Source organism: Ascidiella aspersa, chromosome 1 (assembly GCF_963924565.1).
Source record: "Ascidiella aspersa chromosome 1, kaAscAspe10.2, whole genome shotgun sequence".
In the NCBI taxonomy this organism is placed as follows: domain Eukaryota; kingdom Metazoa; phylum Chordata; class Ascidiacea; order Phlebobranchia; family Ascidiidae; genus Ascidiella; species Ascidiella aspersa.
Window position 1 is genome coordinate 38,128,290 of NC_139447.1, and position 21,813 is coordinate 38,150,102.

The 21,813-nt window shown below is 34.5% G+C and overlaps 2 protein-coding genes across 2 annotated transcripts; both read right to left on the minus strand.

Moving 5' to 3' along the window:
- Window positions 1-494: 494 nt before the first annotated feature.
- On the minus strand, window positions 495-16,832 carry LOC146170393 (NACHT, LRR and PYD domains-containing protein 3-like). The gene is made up of 11 exons (XM_083388679.1): window positions 15,878-16,832; window positions 14,458-14,558; window positions 13,884-14,039; window positions 13,264-13,455; window positions 12,426-12,617; window positions 12,188-12,367; window positions 10,802-10,963; window positions 8,924-9,085; window positions 5,227-5,388; window positions 1,335-1,505; window positions 495-1,225 (listed from the first exon to the last, which is right to left on the minus strand). Exons 1-11 carry the CDS (start codon window positions 16,830-16,832, stop codon window positions 1,199-1,201), a joined length of 2,460 nt encoding a protein of 819 aa, XP_083244805.1. The 3' UTR covers window positions 495-1,198.
- Window positions 16,833-16,932: 100 nt separating this feature from the next.
- LOC146170394 (uncharacterized) lies at window positions 16,933-21,279 on the minus strand. Its single transcript, XM_083388684.1, has 8 exons — window positions 21,196-21,279; window positions 19,636-19,735; window positions 19,471-19,509; window positions 19,199-19,255; window positions 18,851-18,910; window positions 18,381-18,545; window positions 17,670-17,771; window positions 16,933-17,603 (listed from the first exon to the last, which is right to left on the minus strand). The coding sequence occupies exons 1-8, from the start codon at window positions 21,277-21,279 to the stop codon at window positions 16,933-16,935; spliced, it is 1,278 nt and encodes a 425-aa protein (XP_083244810.1).
- Between the last annotated feature and the right edge of the window lie 534 nt (window positions 21,280-21,813).

The following is a 21,813-nucleotide window of genomic DNA, read 5'->3' on the forward strand; positions in this document are numbered from 1 at the left end:
TCAAGAGCTCTTTGTAACTCTTAGCCCTGCTACGTTATCATTGTTAGGGGAATTCCCTGTAGAAGTACTCCACTGTCAATGATCGATTTGTACGAACAAAGTTGTGGATGTCAACACGTGGTTGGCTGAAGTTCATTCAGCAAATGAATCTAAACACGCGGTGGCGCTCTGGAGCACTGAAGGGCAGGTCTTGCGACATTTCAGCTCAGTCGGTCGCTGGCTTGAGGCGCCTCAGCAAATATATTGGAAGTCACAATGTAATCTACCAGTGGTTCTTGAACTGGGGGACTTTCCCTGTGGGTCTTATACTAAGGGTGTTTCCTACTGAGAAGACTTGACATCAGCTGAATCTCTCACAACATTGCTAAAAACTTATAGATTAAGAATCTAGTTTAACATTTTCACTAATTAAGACCTCTGGGAATAAGTAACCGTTTTCATTGTAACCTATTTAATAAACATTGTGAACAGTTTAAAGTTCACAAAGTGAATAAAGTAAATTTAAAATCCGTTTAATAAAAAGCAAAATACAACAAGTGACGCAGCAACAATCGTGGGGAATGACGTCACGCGATGACGTGGCAGAAACGAAAGAAGCGACCAGCGCAGTTTAGGCGTTATTAAAGGAAAGGCGAGATGGCAATAAGGCAAAGCAATGCGTTGCATAAAAACGATAATGAGTGATTGTGGCCCACAGGACAGATCAGACCAGGGAAGGGAAATCACAAACCTCAAACATTAACAAGTAAAAAGTAAAAAGTAATAATTGTAACGAAACTTGACAATGTTTACAAAGTAACAAAAACATAACAAATGTAAAAATTTAAGGATGTATTAAATCTGTAAAAATATAAAAAGGTATTAAACGAATATTTACAAAACAGCATATCTTCAGTATAATGCACATTTAAGAAATTAAACAGCATTAGAAAAAATACATTCAAATACAATAAAAATACAACCACATAAAAATTGAGCACAATTAGAATAAAGGGAAGATGAATATTGAAATATAAAGTATGAATAAATCCAGGTTTGCATTAAATTTCGCGACATTGGCGATTGAAGAACTAAATTTTGAAATAAGTTTTACGAAGTAGAAATTTGACAAGGATGTTTAAACATGAAACCAAATCAAATATAAGCAGCAAGTGAAAAATGTTGACAGCAGTGAGTGAAATGTGGCACATTCGGGATTCTACCAACTGAAGCGGACTCTTCCCTCCTGCAACAATAAAATCCTGTCAGTGGATTTCAAACTATGTCGTGGCTGACGGTAAAGTGCTTTGCAGATTGTAAGTTATCAACAAAAGTTGAAACAAACTTGTTCTCACAGGTAAGTTGAGTTCCCGTAGTTTCGACTTGAGGATGTTTTTGCTTTTGTCAGAAATCTGAAACGGCGACCACCCCCTAATCTTCAACAACTCGATATTGTGCAAGCAGTGAGCGAGTGAGGTGGCGCTTGTTTCATCGACATTATTGAACAGCAGACCCAGCAGCTTCATCTAGATACAGACAAAACTAAAATTTGTAAACTAGCAAAAGTTTGTGTCTCTGTGTCCTGTGTGTTCGTTGCAAGAGAAACGCGTAGGCTGGCGTGGCGAACGATCGCTGCTCTGTCTGGGATGAGACGGAGCATAAACGCGTATCTTTACGTTATTGCACCTTACTGAGGAAACACAATTCGGCGCTCGGGATACGAAGGTAATAATCGTGTGGAACAAAGGACGTCGAGCGACGGGAATCGCGATCCTCGCACAATAAAACACGACAAATAGTTTGGAGAAGACGATAGAAAATACTTAATGAATATCAGCCATTTCTGTTTAACGGAAAGTAATATAATTACGTTCTTATATATTATGAACTTAGTTAAACTGAAGTAAACAAAATATTATTAAAATACATACAATATTTGCAAATAAGCTTTTATTTAGTTCTGTGGCCAACAACGCACAAATAGAAATACAACGTAACTTAATCGTTTCAATCAAACAGAAGTGTTCTGTCGATGAAAGCCACTTTGTTGGTTGTAGCAGTTAAAAAATCCCTCACTTGTAAATTGCGTAAATAGATAGATGTATTGATGAGGATGGCCGTTATGTTTACCCAAAACATCTAAATGATACCCCAGTTTCAAACATCTTCCACAAAAACATTATAACTACCCCGAGGCCTGCCATGAGTCACAAACATGACCGATAAAAAAAATAACATTTTATCGGATCGGTAACGATACAAGCCTAGTATTAAAAAATCCTTCACTTGAATCATTTGGTAAATTAAAATTTAGCTTTAAAATTAATCCAATATGCGATATACTGAGCTCATAAAGCCTGGATTCTATACGTTATTGGCGCGGACGAGTTCTTACCACTTTGCATTCTATGCGTATTTCTTTGCGCGGTCTCGTGTGTAATGGTTATGGAGTAAATCTACATAATTAAAGAGAAAGTTTGTGTGTGTGTGGTGTGTATGGTGTGTATGGTATGTATGGTGTGTGGTGTGGCGTGGGTGTGGTGTGTGGCAACATGTTCGCCCAGTTATTTTACAATATATTTGTGTTACATCACAATGGAAATAAGCATGTATCCCAAGCACCAGAGTTAGTTAATTTAATTTAAGTATATTTAGAAGTTTTTGTGTACCCCCGGTTGAGAACAACTGTTATAAACTATGCTAACAAACGTGTGCAACGTTCCAAGTAAAGACTCAAGTTTAACATTGCCAAATTTGTTGTCGCAGTAAGTAAAAGATAGCCCAAGTTTAATTTACCTGCCGGGAAATAAAAAAATAAAACTAAGTACATTTCCTTCATAAAGTAAAATTGAATGTTTCCAACTAAGACTATTATGTTTAGGAACTTATTGATGCCTGTTACCGCGTAAAATTTAGGTAGAGTTTTTTTTCAAGCCGTTTGTTAGCGATAGTGATTGAGGCCAAAGCCTAATGACTTCTTACAATGTGTTACACACGCAATACTTAGCAGAGTTCGCGAAATATTGCGTTTATTGCAGTAGTTAACAGTAAGCATTTGTTTTTTCAATGAAGATTTTTCTCACGTTTGACGCAGTTTAGCACCGGGATCACTTATTTGCTTAAACATGACGTTATCACGCAAGTCTAACCAATTGCTGCTGCAACCTAAAGTTTTACGTTTGGGAGTTATTCTCAATTGACTAACGTCACAGGTTTTCGTTACTTAAAAGATTTATTGCATGCTTAGCCGTTTTTTGCATTATTTATGTTATTTACGAAGATCTTACGAATAATCGGTAAATATTCTATTTAACCTGGGAAACGCCGGGTTTATCGTCTAGTATAAAATATATGGTTACAAGGAAATGTCACAAACCGGTTGTTTTAGTTCCATGATTGACTTGGCCAACGTTTGCATCGCAGCATTTGAAAGCTTACAAAATCCAAGTTCCAGCTCCTCAATATTGTGGATGGCAGCAGATATTGCACGAGCACTCTCATCATCAACTTTGTTGTAGCTCAGATCGAGTGACTTGATCTGTGGGTGAGATGAAACTTTGGATTTAACAAACATTTTAAACAATCACCAGCGCCAACTGGTGGCGAAAATCCCTTCTAACAAATAAAGCAAGTAATTGTTTAAAATGTCGCGCCCATTGTTGGACACCCCCGACACACCCATCGTGGTGTCGTAGGGTGGCGATATAGAGGAAATAGTTCTAGTTCCTTCCCTCAAACATTTTGGCATGAATTGTAATCGGTAATAACATAAAAAATAAACACAAACATAATAAAAACAACAGGTTAATGTCAAATCTTATTTTTGATGATTATTACGTGATCTGTTAGTCGTGGAATATGTTGTGAAGAATACATCATTACTTTTTTCAGTAGAGCGTAATTATTGCTTGCAATTAATTTATATGTAACCTTGCTGGATATTAGATTAAGTTTGACCTTAAGTAACCCCATAGCGTATTTTTTTGTGAGGTCTCGATTATATTCTACTTTGAACATCGCTAGTTGGGCTTGTGCCTGCTGCGGGCTCCACACCACAACTATTTACATTATACCACATGTTTTACGCCTTTGCGCCAATTCCACAATAAAATGTGCGTGAATGAAAAGGATGGGAGCCTATGCACTTGTGACAGCTACCAACAAAGCCGCCGGGAGTGGCGACATGACCCGGGGCTGCGGATTGTAGCAAAGCACAACGAAACACAACGAAACCACAGAGTGACAGAGTGACTAGCGACTGTTAATGTGCTACAACAAAGAGAAGGCGTGCAACTAGCAAGTTTGTAGCGTAACATGGTTTGCCCTTTCTAATGCTCAAGGCTGTCGAGAGATATTTGGTATTTTTAGTTGTTAATTTTCGCATATTGTTAATCCTCTTCATACAAATGTATGTATACGATCGGAGTGCAATAATCAACAATTAACTGTTATGACGTAACAATTACTTAGTGTAGCACGTGATGCGGTGCTTGGAACTTGGTGTAAAAAAGCAGCAGTGACGTAATATACGCTCCAGTGTGACGTAACAAGCGTAAGTTCAGGCAAAACTAAGCAAGCGACTTTCAAGTTTAACGTTGTCCGGTAGTATGAGGGCTACCCAGCTTAAATGTTTCTTACATTAATCATTGTAAAATAAACTATTTAAAAAAAAACATATTTAGTCTTCAAAAAGATACATGACTCGACCGCCAGTTATTCGGGAGTGGGGAATTAATATTCGTTCAAAGAATTTGCAGGAATTTTAATCTTTTGGAAGCCGCAAGCGATTTTATAATTCAGCGTTAAAATAATCGCAATAATAACTTTTACAATCTCGTGGCAAACTATTGAGGTAACAAGTCGGCAAAATGCGAATACAAAATGTTGACGCCACATTAGTTTTACAAGATCCAAATTCAGTGACAATCTGATTGCAATTAATGAAGAGCAAGAAATTGCGAAATGCTTGCACGATTTGCAGCACTATAAATATTGGCCATATATTGCGCAAATAAAAACCTGTATTCTATACGTTATTGGAGCGGACGAGTTCTTACCACTTTGCATTATATAAGTATTTATTTATGCGGGGTCGTGTTTTATAGTTATGACGTAATAATAGTCAGTATAAAATATAGTTGTCCCTTGTTTCCAAACGCAGGTGGCGTGACCCCTCGTTCCCCAGGATCAGACGTCAGTGTTTTAAGGTAAATATAGAATATATAGTTTCAAGGAAATGTCACAAACCGGTTGTTTTAGTTCCTTGATTGACTTGGCCAACGTTTGCATCGCAGCATTTGAAAGCTTACACCATCCGAGGTCCAGCTTCTCAATATTGTGGATGGCAGCAGATATTGCACGAGCACTCTCATCATCAACTTTGCTGTGGTTAAGATTGAGTGATTTGATCTGTGGGTGAGATGAAACTTTGGGTTTAATGAACATTTTACCACAAAGGTCAGGGTTGGGGTAAAAATGTTCACAGTATAATTCCTGGGGATTACAGGTTAGTAGGTTTCCAATCTGAAATACGAATCCAAGTATATTTTGGTTAATTTATTTAATTCTTATTTTATATGGAATTTAATCATAACGTACCATTTAGTGATAAAATTTTTTGAAAACAGCTTCCTTACAGAACTATATTGTAAAAACAACGAAGGTTGAGATTAAAAATCATCGGCTGTTTGAAGCAGTTTTTCAAATATTGTAATAAGTAACTACTAGAATGTTCAAAGTAGAATCCCAACGTATTCTAGAATAGAACATTTTGAATCTAGAATAACAAATCCAGAATATAGATTCCTTATGTACCATGTTGAGGAATTTTAACCATTTATGAATATCAGGCATCTGAATGACAACACAACAATTTTAAGGACAACATTTTATTTGGAATAATTGAATATTATCGAAAAAAAAAAAATATATCAGTTATCCTTCTGGTAAAGGTGGCTCTACTGGGCAACTTAAAACCAGGAGCCATCTTTTTTTATCAAAATGTTAAAATGCTCCCCTGCTACAAGGTTTATTGGTCGTAAATCTCCAACAATCACATTTATTGTCAATTTGGTATTTTCATTGCTTTGATTAGGGCTTAGGGGTGACTTTGGGGCGAACATATGGACCAATCTGGTTTGTCTACTTGTTGTTTGAATTGATTCTTCTGAACTGTGAAGTCAGAACAATGATTTTCTTACACTTTAACAAAATTAACACAAACTTAACCTACTTTATTATGCTAGATCAGTGGTTATCAACCTTTTATCTTTGGTGGCCCATTTTTGTTGCACAAAAATAAATTTTTATGAAAGAAAAAAAACTATAAAATAGGTTTGGAACAACAAACAGAAGAACATACTAAAAAAAATATTTATTCATTTGTGGATTAGTGAGAAACTTGCTGCTGAACAATAAATTTACATTCCTTCTCAATTCCTCCCCAAGCCATTATTCCTTTAAAATTAAGCATAGCAACACAAAAACTAAATTTTTCAATATATCTAGCTTTTTTATATTGGTCTGTGGCCAACCTCAGGATGCTTTCATGGACCACTGGTTGAGAACCGCTGTGCTAGATAAAGCCAACAGTGAATGTTTTTTTTAAAGTGCTTCAATAAACGGCGCTGGTCTAGAATCCTACCACATTTTTGTCGGGTGGTTATTATTTGGGTCAGGGTGCGAGTTAGCGTTCGGGTTTGGATGGGTCAAATATTATTAAAATATTTGTACAGTCCCATATTTTTTTTTTTGCAATTTCAATTTTGACAACTCATTTTGTTACTGTAGACAACAATGTTGTATTATTCTAAACCAACACCCTATGAACTGCCAGTGCTATTGCAATACGCAAACTGAACACATTTTTGGCATGTGACATCACTTTGTTGGTCCAGCGCAGTAAAATGTTCCCAAACATTTGAAAACCTTGCACGTGGCATTTCTTTCTCCTTAGTCAATACTTTGTCTGTGCTTCTTAACCGCACTGACAACAAATGATGATGCATGCCTTAGCACCAACGCGAAACCTTAACATATAAACAAAGTCAACGTATTTTACGACTACCGTGATTCCAAAGTCCAACCGCGCGGTCAGTCCAAATACGTCATACACGGACTTCTGAAAATCGTACTTATTTATATTGGTTCCACTTACCCACAATAAAATTGGAATCGACACCAAGGATCCTATATTCTACTTTGAACATCCCTAGTTACATTAAAAAAAAACATGAAAAAAAACAACAGGTTACTGTCAAGTCTTATTTTTTGGTGAGTATCACGTGATCAGCTGAATAGTAAAATATGTTGTAAAAATACAACCTTACTTCTATCCGTAGAGAGTAATTATTGCTTGCAATTACTTTGTAACCTTGCAGGATATTAGATAAGTTTGACCTTAAGTAACCCCATAGCGTATTTTGTTCGAGGTCTTGATTATATTCTACAGTCTTGAACATCGCTAGTTGGGCTTGTGCTTGCTGCGGGCTCCACACCACAACTATTTACAATATACCACATGTTTTACGCCTTTGCGCTAATTCCACAATAAAATGTGCGTGAATGAAAAGGATGGGAGCCGATGCACTTGTGACGGCTACCCACAAAGCCGCCGAGAGTGGCGACCGGGCCCGGGGCTGCGGATTGTAGAAAAGCACAACGAAACCACAGAGTGACGAGTGACTAGCGACCGTTAATGTGCTACAACAAAGAGCAGGCGTGCAACTAGCAAGTTTGTAGCGTAACATGGCTTGCCCTTTCTAATACTCAAGGGTGTCGAGGGATATTTTGTATTTTTAGTTGTTAATTTCGCATATTGTTAATCCTCTTCATACAAATGCATGTATACGATCGGAGTGCAATAATCAACAATTAACTGTTATGACGTAACAATAACTTAGTGTAGCACGTAATGCGGTGCTTGGAACTTGGTGTAAAAAAGCAGCAGTGACGTAATATACGCGCCATTGTGACGTACACGCGTAAGTTGAGACAAAACTAATCAAGAGACTTCAAAGTTGAACGTTGTCCGGTAGTATGAGGGCTACCCAGCTGAAATGTTTCACACATTGCTTATAGTAAATTAACCTATTTAGCAAACTAAACTTTTTAAAAATCATTTGATTTACACATTAATTAATATTTAGTCAGAATCTTGCTTGAACAAAATGTGTGTTGAAAGTTAATCACATAAAATAAAACCTAGTCTTCAAAAAAAGCCATGACTCGACCGCCAGTTATTCGGGAGTGGGGAATTAATATTCGTTCAAAGAATAATAAACGGCAAAAATTCAATATTAACCAAACTTAACAGGAAATATGCCCAGGATAGCTTTTTTAAATGTTACCAAAATTTGTGGAAATTCAAATAGTTTGAAAGTCGCAAGTTATTTTATAATTCAGCGCTAAAATAATCGCAATAATAAATTTTACCATCTCGTAGCAAACTACCGCGGTATTAAGTGGTGGTGTTTAAACAGGTTAGTTTTGTTTTGTAATATTTTTTAAATATATTAACAGTAAACCTCATTATTTGTTGTAAACCAGGACGTGCGACAAATTTCAATGGAGATCAAATTCGAATATTAAATATCGACGCTACATTGGTTTTACAAGAAACAAATTCAGTGACATCTTATTACAATTAATGAAGAAACAATTGCAAAATGCTTGCACGATTTGCAGCACTATAAATATAAGCCATATATTGCGCACATAACAACCTGTATTTTATACGTTATTGGCGCGGACGAGTTCTTACCACTTTGCATCCTATACGTATTTCTTCCTGCGCGGACCTGTATAACACATATTACTTAGGGGTTAAAAATGTAGTTACCCCTTGTTTTCAAACGCAGGGGGCGTGACCCCTCGTTCCCCAGGAATAGACGACAGTGTTTTAAGGTAAATAAAAAATATATGGTTACAAGGAAATGTCACAAACCAATTGCTTTAGTTCCTCAATTGACTTGGCCAACGTTTGCATCGCAGCATTTGAAAGCTTACAATCCCGAAGTCCCAGCTCCTCAATATTGTGGATGGCAGCAGATATTGCACGAGCACTCTCATCATCAACTTTGATGTAGCTAAGATCGAGTGATTTGATCTGTGGGTGAGATGAAACTTTGGATTTAATAAACATTTTGTGACAGCCAAATTATGCGTAAGTCAGGGGTTTCCAAACTTTTTGCGACCTCGCACCACTTGGACGCTCTGTATTGCCACACGTACCAATTTTTGCAGAACAACTAAAACAACTATATTGCAACGAATTAGTTACGTAACAATTATAATAGGCTTCGGTATTATTGTTTTGTAAACAAAACCAGATAAACAAAGTATAAAGTTGTGAATCCATTTTTGTGTGAAAAAAAACGGAAGCTACTTGCGTACCACCTAAAAAACCTCCGCGTACCACAGGTTGGGAACCCCTGGTTTAAGTTATTAAATGTATGGGCGTCCCTTAGTGTTCTGCTCAATAAAACACTGTTTGTATTGTGTTACGTCATTACTAGATTGCAACACAATGCGAGAAGTGAGTCGGCGCCTGATGTAAAGTGTGGAGTTAGCAACATGATTCAGGCAACAAATCGAAACTTGTTGTTCCCAGTTAAGCATTAACCACAAATGTCAGGGTTACAGGGAGGTTGGGCTTGTGTTTGCTTCGGGTTCCACACCACAAATATTTACAATATACCACATGTTTTACGCCTTTGCGCCAATTCCACAATAAAATGTGCGTGAATGAAAAGGATGGGAGCCGATGCACTTGTGGCAGCTAGCCACAAAGCCGCCGAGAGTGGCGACGGGACCCGGGGCTGCGGATTGTAGCAAAGCACAACGAAACCACAGAGTGACAGAGTGACTAGCGACTGTTAATGTGCTACAACAAAGAGCAGGCGTGTAACTAGCAAGTTTGTAGCGTAACATGGCTTGCCCTTTCTAATGCTCAAGGCTGTCGAGCGATGTTTTGTATTTTTAGTTGGTAATTTTCACGCGTAGGTTCAGGCAAAACTAAGCAAGCGACTTCAAAGTTTAACGTTGCCCAATAATATAAGGTATACCCTGCTGAAATGTTTCTTACGTTGCTTATAGTAAATTAACCTATTTATCAAACTAAACTTTATAAAAAATATTTAATTTACACAATTATTAATATAAAGTCAGAAACATTAAGTGTATTGAAAGTTAATCAAATAGAATAAAACCTAGTCTTTAAACATCCATGACTCGACCGCCAGTTATTCGGGAGTGGGGAATTAACATTCGTTTAAAATTATTAAAAGGAAACATTTAAATATTAACAAATATTTTCAGTAGAAAAAAATAAGCAGGGAATATATTTAGGACAGCATTTTTGTTGTTATTCAAATTTGCAGGAATTTAAATCTTTTGGACGCCGCAAGTTCTTTTATAACTCAGCGTTAAAACAATCGCAATAATAACTTTACAATCTCGTGGCAAACTATTGAGGTAGTAAGTCAGCAAAATGCGAATATAAAATATTGACGCCAAATTAGTTTTATAAAAAACGAATTCAGTGACAATTTAAATTGCAATTAACGAAGAAAACAATTGCGAAATGCTTGCACGATTTGCAGCACTATAAATATAAGCCACATATTGCGCACAGCAACCTGCATTCTATACGTTTTTCTTTATGCGCGGACCTGTATAACAGTTATGACGTAATAATAGCAAGGGTCAAGGTAGTTGCCCCTTGTTTTCAAACGCAGGGTGCGTGACCCCTCGTTCCCCAGAAATAGACGCCGGTGTTTTAATGTAAATATAAAATATATGTTTACAAGGAAATGTCACCAACCGGTTCTTTTAGTTTTTTGATTGACTTGGCCAACGTTTGCATCGCAGAATTTGAAAGCTTACAACCCCAAAGTCTCAGCTCCTCAATATTGTGGACGGCAGCAGATATTGCACGAGCACTCTCATCATCAACTTTGTTGTGGCTAAGATCGAGTGATTTGATCTGTGGGTGAGATGAATCTTTGGATTTAACATTTTTAACACAAAGGTCAGGGTTAGGGTAAGGATGTTCACAGTATAATACCTGGGGATTATAGGTTAGTAGGTTTCCAATCTAAAACACCAAATCCAAGTTTTATTTATTTATTTATTTATTTTTATTTTATAGGGAAATTAATTATATCGCACCCTTCAGTGATAAGTAGTAAAATATCTTGTAAAGAATACAACTTTAGTTCTATCAGTAGAGAGTAATTATTGCTTGCAATTACTTTGTATGTAACCTTGCTGGATATTAGCTAAGTTTGACCTTGAGTAACCCCATTACGTATTTTTCCGAGGTCTTAATTATATATTCTACTGTAAACATCGCTAGTTGGGCTTGTGCTTGCTGCGGGCTCCACACCACAAATATTTACAACATACCACAAGTTTTACGCCTTTGCGCCAATTCCACAATAAAATGTGCGTGAATGAAAAGGATGGGAGCCAATGCACTTGTGACAGCTACCCACAAAGCCGCCGAGAGTGGCGACGGGGCCCGGGGCTGCGGATTGTAGCAAAGCATAACGAAACCACAGAGTGACAGAGTGACAAGCGACTGTTAATGTGCTGCAACAAAGAGCAGGCGTGCAACTAGCAAGTTTGTAGCGTAACATGGCTTGCCCTTTCTATTGCTAAAGAGTGTGGAGAGATATTTTAATTGTTAATTTTCACGCGTAGGTTCAGGCAAAACTAAGCAAGTGAAGTTTAACATTGTGCAGTAGTACAAGGTTTACCCAGCTGAAAAGTTTTATATATTACTCATTTTAAAATAACCTATTTAGCAAACTAAACTTTATCAAAACATATTCTGATTTCCCCATTTATTATTATTTAGTCGGAATCTTGCTTGAACATCAAGCGTATTGAAAGTTAATCAAATAGAATAAAATCTAGTCTTTAAAAAGAGCCATGACTCGACCGCCAGTTATTCGGGAGTGGGGAATTAATATTCGTGCACCGATCTAATGTTTGCTTTACAAGTAAACTCGCATCATGTTGGTTGACGAACGGCAGGGAAGGTGACACAAGACACTTCAATAAATTAAATAGGACACAATATGTTGACTAACTAGTTTAAGAAGAAAACTTTAGGCATGTTTAAGAAATAACAAGCAAATCAAGTTGTGTGACTGCTAACTTGTTGTCTTAAAATTTTGAATTATAGTAACATTATTAAACTCACTGGTTTATGAAGTAGAGCAATGGAGTAAGCAAGTTCTTGTAAATCATCACTTGTTATTCTGGATGTACTCAGATTTACTTCATCAAAATATTGCAAGCAAAGAGACAGGATTGCCACAACATCAGATGCTGGTAGATTTCGTCTCAACACAAGAAATTTATCAAAGTTGAAAGTCCTTGACTAAAAACAATGCCAGTGTGTTATAATATACATTTAACAAGCATATTTGTAGAGTTACCTTAGATTCGTTCACAACCAGTTTTTCCATCAGATCAGTTTCATGATTTCCAATCACGACATCACCATGCTTGGATATTTTTCCTTCATGGATCACATATGAAGTCAAGACAAGCTGATCAATGTTGCACTTGGACAAAGCGTCTATTCCTGACTTGCCGATAATGTTCCCAGTAAGATCAAGCGTAGAAAGCTGAAACGTTACAAATCAGATAGCAGGTATTCATTAAAAATGAATAATATTTATTTGGAAAAATTATAATAAAGTGTAGAGAAAATAAATAAAACAATTTAAAATGCTGTCAATAAAATTTCAAAAAAAAGACAGATTTCTTATAAAGCGACAAGTTGCAACACATACACAACAGCGATAACAAATCATGCGATTACCGACTCGCACCAACGTAGTGATAAAACAAGCTCGGTGGTGTAAAAGTCTTAGATTATATGTCATAATATGTCTTACATGATATGCTATTATCTTGATGAAGGCGCCTTGTATAAGACGTCAAAACTTCGATTATTTATAACAAAATTGCTGGATGAGCAACACTCGGTTTTACATTATACCTGGCAGCAATAGCTTATTTTATTAACTCACTGGTTTAAGAAGTAGAGCAATGGCGTAAGCAAGTTCTTGTAATTCACCACTTTGTATTTTTGATGAACCGAGATTTACTTGATCAAAATGTTGCAAGCAAAGAGACAGGATTGCCACAACATCAGATGTTGGTAGTTTTCGTCTCAACACAAGAAATTTATTAAAGTTGAAAGTCCTTGACTAAAAACAATGGCAGTGTGTTATAATATAGATTTAACAAGCATATTTGTAGAGTTACCTTAGATTTGTTCACAACCAGTTTTTCCATCAGATCAGTTTCATGATTCCCAATCACGACATCACCATGCTTGGATATTTTGCCTTCATGGATCACATATGAAGTCAAGACAAGCTGATCAATGTTGCACTTGGACAAAGCGTCTATTCCTGATTTGCCGATAATGTTTCCAGTAAGATCAAGTGTAGAAAGCTGAAACAATATAAAGCAGTGACACTTCATTTTCATGTCAATATGTAATATTTTATTGGTAAACAATTCATAATGCTCATGTTAAATAGAATAGTATAAAACAAAATTAAAACTAAAATAAATGTCAGACCCGTTTATTTGATAATTGCCCAGCAATGGACTTGGCACCCTTTGTAGTTATTCCACAGCCAGATAATTTAAGACTTTCAATATTTGGCAAAATATTAGAAACAGCTAGAGCACCTCCATCATCAATTTTATTATTGGAAAGATCCAGTGTTGAAATCTGTAAATAAAGACAATGTCTGCAATATTTCAATATTGTTCAATAATTTTAGGTAACAAAAATGAAAAAATATTGTTAAAAGTAATAAAAAGTGTTCAATAAAAACAATAGACATTTATATATATATTTTTTAGCATTGAACCTTAGTATGTAATAACTTTGTAGCAATGGACTTGGCACCCTTTGTAGTTATTCCACAGCCAGATAATTTAAGATTGTCAATATTGGTCAAGATATCAGCAACAATTAGAGCACCTTCATCACCAATATCATTATGGGAAAGATCAAGTGTTGAAACCTGTAAATAAAGATAATGTCTGCAATATTTCAACATTGTTCAATAATTTTAGGTAACAAAAATTAAAAAATATTGTTAAAAGTAATAAAAAGTGTTCAATAAAAACAATAAACATTTATACATATATTTTTTAGCATTGAACCTTAGTATGTAATAACTTTGTAGCAATGAACTTGGCACCCTTTGTAGTTATTCCACAGCCAGATAATTTAAGACTGTCAATATTTGTCAAAATATCAGCAACCATTAGAGCACCTTCATCACCAATATCATTATTGGAAAGATCAAGTGTTGAAATCTGTAATTTAAATTCAGTATTAATAGAAATTATCAGTGCAAAAGCAAATTAGGAAACACATAGTTCAAATTTACTGCAATATACATGAATAGTTTAAAGTGACACTGGATACAATTCAACCTTAGTACTTTCCAGTCGAAGTGATTCCATGAAAAAAGAAAATCCTTTTCCTTGAAAGTGATTTATCCCCAAGTCCATGAAATCACTTTCCAATTCAGGTTCTAATGGAAATAACAACAAGATTAAAACTAATTAAATGTAAATGATATTTACAATCCTATAGTTTAACTCTGATGTGTTAAAATTTAAAATATAATTCCAAACTTAAAAAAGTCTAAATACAATAAATTAAAAAATGGTTGGTGATATATAAATGATAACTAATATGGGTAAACAGCAAGAATAACTTACAATAAATATTCTACAAGAAAATACTAATTCAGCAGGAAACTTGGTAAAACAGATTTCAACTTTATAAACTCTAGTGGTTTTAATTTATGATGTCATTATGACAATCATAATAATGGTTTAAGTTAGTTTAAATATTGTTGAAAATCATAACAAAACTTTGGATGTAGCCAAGTGCCTATCGCTGTTGTAAAACATTTATAATGCTTGCGTTAAATGTGATCTCATTTAAAGAGTTGGTTTTCTGGCGACCAATTACTTGCTGATTGTGATAAACTTTGCCTTATTGTTACTAAGTATCAATCAAATGCAATTGGGCAAGCGGCCAGCATATTTTGCCAGGCGCAAATAACTCACTTAAATGCATTAAGTTTCCAAACCAACACCCATTGTACATATTAGACTCTATCGAAGTATGCTAAAGGTTACTCAAGGTCAACCACAGCATAACTTTCAATAATAGCAACACAATAGTTGCAGTCATGTTTACATCTGAATATTACCGACTGATAAATATACAACGTTTGTGACCAAGTTCAACTTCAACACAACAATGTTTCAGAAAACACTTAAAAAAACATTTAAAAGTATGTAAATATTTGTATAGAGTTCATTTTGTAGCATGCCACAAAATAAGTGGAATTGTAATACATAACTCCACAAAATATAATTAGAATGCATTACAATTCCCACAATATGTTTCAGACACCATTGTTTCAAATTTTAGTGATTGGGTTATTTACATTTTGTTAATCTAAATGTTAGGAAACGGTTTTGCCATTCGTTGCTGTTTTGTGACACAAGGATATCTTATGAATAACCTCTCAGCAAAATGGAATTAAAAAAAATAAATAAAACTATACCAGGATTTGATATTTTTATTAATTATATTTAAAAACTTGCTATTCTAGAATATCCAGTTATTCTTTTGTACCTTTTTGGTGATTAATACAACAGTAAGTAAAACACATTATAACTTTAAAGTGCTGTTGTAAACGTGTGTCTGTGAAAAACCCAATAAGGATTGTTGTTAGCTTACAATCATGGTGGCTAATCTAACAATAATGACATGGATTAGGTAAATAAATGCAAATTAAACAGAGATATATTCTACAAATTGTGGAATAATTACCTTTATTTCTGCTTATATCAAGGGATACAGCTTTGATTGAGAGCAGATAGACAAGACTGGGGACATCAGATGGTAAGACGCGCCCTTGAAACTTGATTTGACTCGGCAAGTACTCAGCAATCTTTTTATCGAGCTCTGGATCTCTGAGCTCGTTCAACCAGCCACTGATGGTTATAAGCTTTTTTGTGTCAGTTGAACTAATTTGCTGCATAAATTGAACTGCAAACTCAACTAATTTGGATCTTTTGGCCTCACATATCTGATGGTTGGGCTCACAACTGCATGCGGTGAGAAATGAGCTAACTGTTGAGTTCAGTGCAATGTTAAAATATCCGAACATGAATCTTGAGACCACTTCCCATCGACTTTCAGGTAATTTAGGAAGAATGTTAATAAATTCACCCAGAGTGGAATAAAACACTAAGTGAAGAGCTGAGAAGTTTTCTTGCAATAACAAATGTGTAAAGCTTGTTCGCTTGAAACCTTCCAGTATTTTTAAGCTAACTTTATATCTGGAATCAACATAGTGCATGAGAAAGGCATCTGCATCACTTTGATCCATGCCTACATCACAAAAGTCCTTGGCTGTAAATACAAGATCTCCTTTTTTAAATCCATTCCATGCCAAAAGAGCAATTTTGCTTAAGTGAGCATGTTTTTCCCTGATGTGTTCACTTTGGCAGAAATACTCCAGAACTTTAAAAAAAATATATGTGAGGGATTCTATTTCCAGCTCTTTACCTTCTGCAAAATGTATGTTTATGACATACATAATGATTATGCAGAGAGCAGGAACGTGACACAAAACAGCAATGTCTCTCTTTCTTTCCAAATAAGCCATTACTAATGTAACCTGTTCTGCCATTTCACAGATTTGTTCACAAATATTTTTTTGTGAAGCAGCTGAAATACCTCGAAGTGTAAAAACTGATGTTGTTTGAATCATTTTAGTCATATTGTGAAATTTACCAGGCCTGCAAGTGAAAACTTTTATGGATTTTTTCCAAACTTTAGCATTAAACAGCCTCTTTAGATGAACATCAGCTGTTGCTATTTTATCTGATGAATGGTTCATCTGTGAAGAAAAATGATGGTTCATCTGTGAAGAAAGCATCAGTATTTGCTTCATCCAAACCATCACATACAAATACAACATTTTCACCGTCCCCAATTTCTTCCATTAAAGACTTTTCTGTAGTTTGCTCATGTCGAAATGTGATGTTTGTTCCATTTAAACACATTTGTAGAAGTGTAGTTTTTGTTTCAAAGTTGATTTCCCGACAAAACACAAAGAAAATGTACTTGCATTTTGGAAAAAGCTTTTGCTGTAGAATCATTTCCACTATCATGCGAGTAAGAGTGGTCTTGCCAATACCAGCTTGTCCGATAAACACAATGTTATTGCCGTTTCGGTCGATGTAGTCCTGTCTGGCTTCTTCAGAGGCATGTTGTCTTGCATCGGACTCTGCTTGTTTAAAAGCCTGATCTATCGCTTCAATGATGCCAAGGCTTTCTGATTCAACTGATAAAAGTTGCTGGAAATCTTCTCGTTTGCTGTAATGTCCTTCTTTATTGAGTTGTTCGATAGATTTTGGTTCATTTTTAGTCAATGCAACTGGCACCAGCTGAATTGGCTGGTCCCGATCAAGTTTTATCGGCATATTTCTTATTCCTGATATTAATTTCACATGTTTGCGCAATTTCTTTTTTTGTTTTGCTCGCCAAACTATAAATAAATATTAAGCATAACAACATTTGATTAGAAAATTTATGTAAAATCCACTTAACTTACTTTTGTCTGGAATAAATTGCAAAGCTCTAGTTAATAAAGAAGGTCCTGGTTGGCCGGCCAAACTTTGACGAACATTTGCATCTGGTTGTTCGTTATTTGTATCTGAAAAAAGGCATTTTCTGATTTAACACAATTAAAAAAATAGCTTGACTTCTTTACAGAAACAAGAAAAGTAAGAAAAAACACTTAAAATTAGCTGATCTGACATTACTGCTAAGGAAAAAATCATGCCTTGCTATTCCAGGATAGTTGGTTTTCAATTTAAAATAAACTAACCTAGAATAGTGAAAATCGAATAGGTGTGGGTAATTCTATCGTCAGTGGTTCAGTTTAAATACCAACATGATCAGATTCTTATTGTTTGGTATAAAGTCAATATATTTAAACAGACAAACCTCACTAAATTATACGCATATGTACTTTTATCCGATAATAATTGATTTATTTTTTCTCAAATTTTGTTGCAAAATTTGAAATTTACTGAAGTAACAGTTGCAATGATAAAAGAAATAAAAATAAATTATTTCTAACACAAATATTTTCTATAAGCATTTACTATTATTTTTCTTTTTTATGCAGTAACTTGTTATATTTTCTTACTTTTGTGATGATGTTTTTGGAATGCTTTGTTAAAGATGTATATTTTAACAGTTCTACCTTCTGTTTGCACTTCAACATTTATTAATGCTTTTAACTTTTCATTTTACTCACTGCTTGTAGACTTGGGTTGGTCTGAATCAGCAGATTTGCTTTGTGCATTCTCTTGGTAATAATGGTAATGATTCTCAATATTTTGCTGTTCTATGTTGGTCACATGTTTAATAATACGATTCCCAATATTGGAATGTTTAACAACGCTGCCTTGTAGTGAAATACCTGGATGGTAGTTATAGTTAAAAACTTGTGTGAATAAATCTTATTAGTTACAAGCAGATGTAAAACAATAACTGTTGTTAAACAACGTAATGCTTCAGTATAAACTCAAGCTACAATCACATTGTCACATGCTTTTCATAAAAAGATTTAAATTTTAAAATAATTTGACTGCATCGCAAGTCTTACCACAATGTTACTCCAATAAACTTTGACACTTTAATAACATTCGTTAAACAGAGTGCCCTTTAAACTACGATAAAATAAAAAAATATCAATTGTAATTACTATTTCACCACACGACTTACCAACAGTTGCCTGTTTTTTTATTTCAGTGTTTTCAGTCTGTCCAATCTGCTGGGCAGTTTCTTAGTAAAACATTAAAAAAAAGCTTGAATCATATTCTCAGTTAGGTCAAACAGTAATGATCAATTGTAACTCAACACTGACCAGGCTAATAAGCCACATGTTTTAAACCAAATATAGTTGGAAGCAATGTTGCTTTGTGTTGCAGTTAAATAGTCACAAAAAATGCATCAGTAAAAATAAAATATTTTTGATGTTACATGCATGTAATGGATGTAATGCACCAACAAATATAAATCAAGGTTTTATGTGATTATTCACTAAATAAGTAAACCAGGGAATACACGCACCTTCTGCTCTCCTTGTGATTTGCTTGTCTTTGGATTCCACATTTTGATGTTTTGAGACTGAAAAAAAAAACATGGTCACAACTAATAACATGTGGTGTATTTTGCTCAAAAACAATGCACTGAAGATATACAGGTATGAATAAGATGTTGCAGATGTGTGTCCTTATTTTGCACAGAGAAATAAACAACAGAAAGATTATCAAATAGCAGGGATTATTTGAAGCTAAAAATCACGGTTTTATCTTTGCCGCATTGCAACAAAATATACTCACCTGTTTGATTTGTGCTTGTAGATGGCTCAGACCTTGCATCTGAAAATTAACAACTCAATAAGCTTTTTTACAATCATTTAGATTGGAGGGAAAAGTCAAAGAATAGATAATAAACAAGCTAAAAAAAGCATTGTACACAAAAAGTGAATTCAACCAATTTCTTACTTTGCGCTTGCTGGAAGGTTATGTGATGGTCTGCAATCAACCCAGCTAAATATATTTCATTTTTATTAGTGACAGAATGTTGAAAAGGGGATATATTTAACTAATAAATGATGTCTAGAACAATTGGTAAGCACATAGATGGCTATAATCAGTGTTGCTCTAGCTATACACAATTTGGGTTGTCATTCGACTTGGTTGGGTTGCCGATGGGAATATTTTTTTTTTATATCTAAGGATTTTTATTTGATTTATTGAAGTTCTGAGTAAGATAATTATCCATACTTTTTAAAATTGAGTAAGAAATATGAAGGTTATGGCTCACATCAATTAAATTTGAACTTATTTATGTTAATGTCTTGTGTTTTGTTTGCTTACAAAAATCAATATGTTTAGAATTTGTGTCGCCATTTATAAAGCTTGAGAAACACTTCCTTAAATCCATGTTTCATAATTAAAAATAAACCTAATAATATTTTTTAAGTGCAAATACCAGTTTGTTTACAGGTAGGACAAAACTACAAAGACTAAAAGTATAAAAGCTATAAAACGATAAATTATCTTGTTACCCTTTTTCAATCCTCTTCTAGCTCTTGAACTGTGATCTGCAGAACAACATTTGATTAAACTATACTTTGTCATCAATACTAACAAGCGGAGTTGATTTCTCTGATGTACTGATTTCTAAATATCTCTGTTACTTATAACTAGCATGATTTCTTTAAAAAGTTTAAATTTGTTAAAATTACTTTGGGTTAAAATCATATTTTGTAATTTTTTTGCTCTTTTCAACTTAAATCACTACCAACCCTGTTAGCTAAACAATTTTCTAAAATAACCAACGTCGCTATTCTTTGGTATTTTATAGTTATTAGTTTTTTGATATTCTAAAAATATCAACTGTATACAACAATACGTGGTTTAAATCAAGTTTTTTCTAATAGGTCAAAATGTTTTTAAAACAATATTTTAGATCAAAAAACACGGAGATCAAATTTGCAATGCAATATTTGTTTATTTCTAAAGGAAAACTATATAGATATGTTATTTTCATATCGACTTATAGGCAAAAATATAAGATGGAGATTACTGATACCGATATAGTGGTAAGAAAGGAATATCAGCCAATAAATAAGTTTATCTTAAAATCATTCTTAATTAACAAACAGACCTAAAAAATAATTAAACCAACCTTCTTGTACTATTTTTTCCACCTCACGTAAATTAAAAGAGTGTTGGCGATTTTGGTGATGGGGTTGTCGAAAAGTTTTGACAGAATATGTAGTCTGGACAATATTAAGTATATTAAGTGCCAACTAGACAGCTTTACTAGACAACTTTATCAATTTAAATGTTTGTCTAAATTAGTTGATCTTAACTTGTGGTAAACATACAAGTAGTAGTTGTAAGCGGATTGCAAAATAAACAGTTAAAACAAATTGGTTTGTTTAAAAACTAGTGTAAATAAAATCCACTGGGTAGATTTAAATACTATCATGAAGTGAAGAGCTTAATACACTTCTAATTTAGGATTTTTAGTGAAATAAATACAGCAGTACTCACCGAGGTTCCGGGTTTTTCCGATTCTTCCGTGTCTTGTGATTGGTCGCTTCCATCGCTGTTATTCTTGCCACTTCCTGCAAACATTTTTACAAAACCTTTACTGTTAGGATAAAATACTATACTACATTACTCCTTGGTGCAGATGTGTTGGCCAGTATCACAGAATACTCACAGTTTGACAATCATGTTGGTCAAAGAATCAGCCAGAAAACCAAAAAGTTGGAATGCGTTCTTATTTAAATTAGACCATTTTTCAATTGCAAAAAACGATTATCAATTAAAGTTTATTACGGACCCGCCAAGACATTTCAGGGTTTGGTTTTCATAGGCGTACATAAAAAGTTTGTAGGCTGATATACGCTTTTGATGTTTAATATGATTATAAAACATCAATTCAAATCATGTGCTTTTAATCTATCGCAACCAACATAAAACAAATTTTCCTTCAGTTATTTAAGTATAATGAATCGATGAGGCTTATGTTATAAAAAATTAAAGCAATTAAACAAAAATTTGAGTATGTCACAAAAACATTGGAAGTCACTTTACTCAAAAGGTCTTAAAGTATTTTACGACTTTGTCCGTATAACTTAAGCACCATTATAATTGAGAATTGCT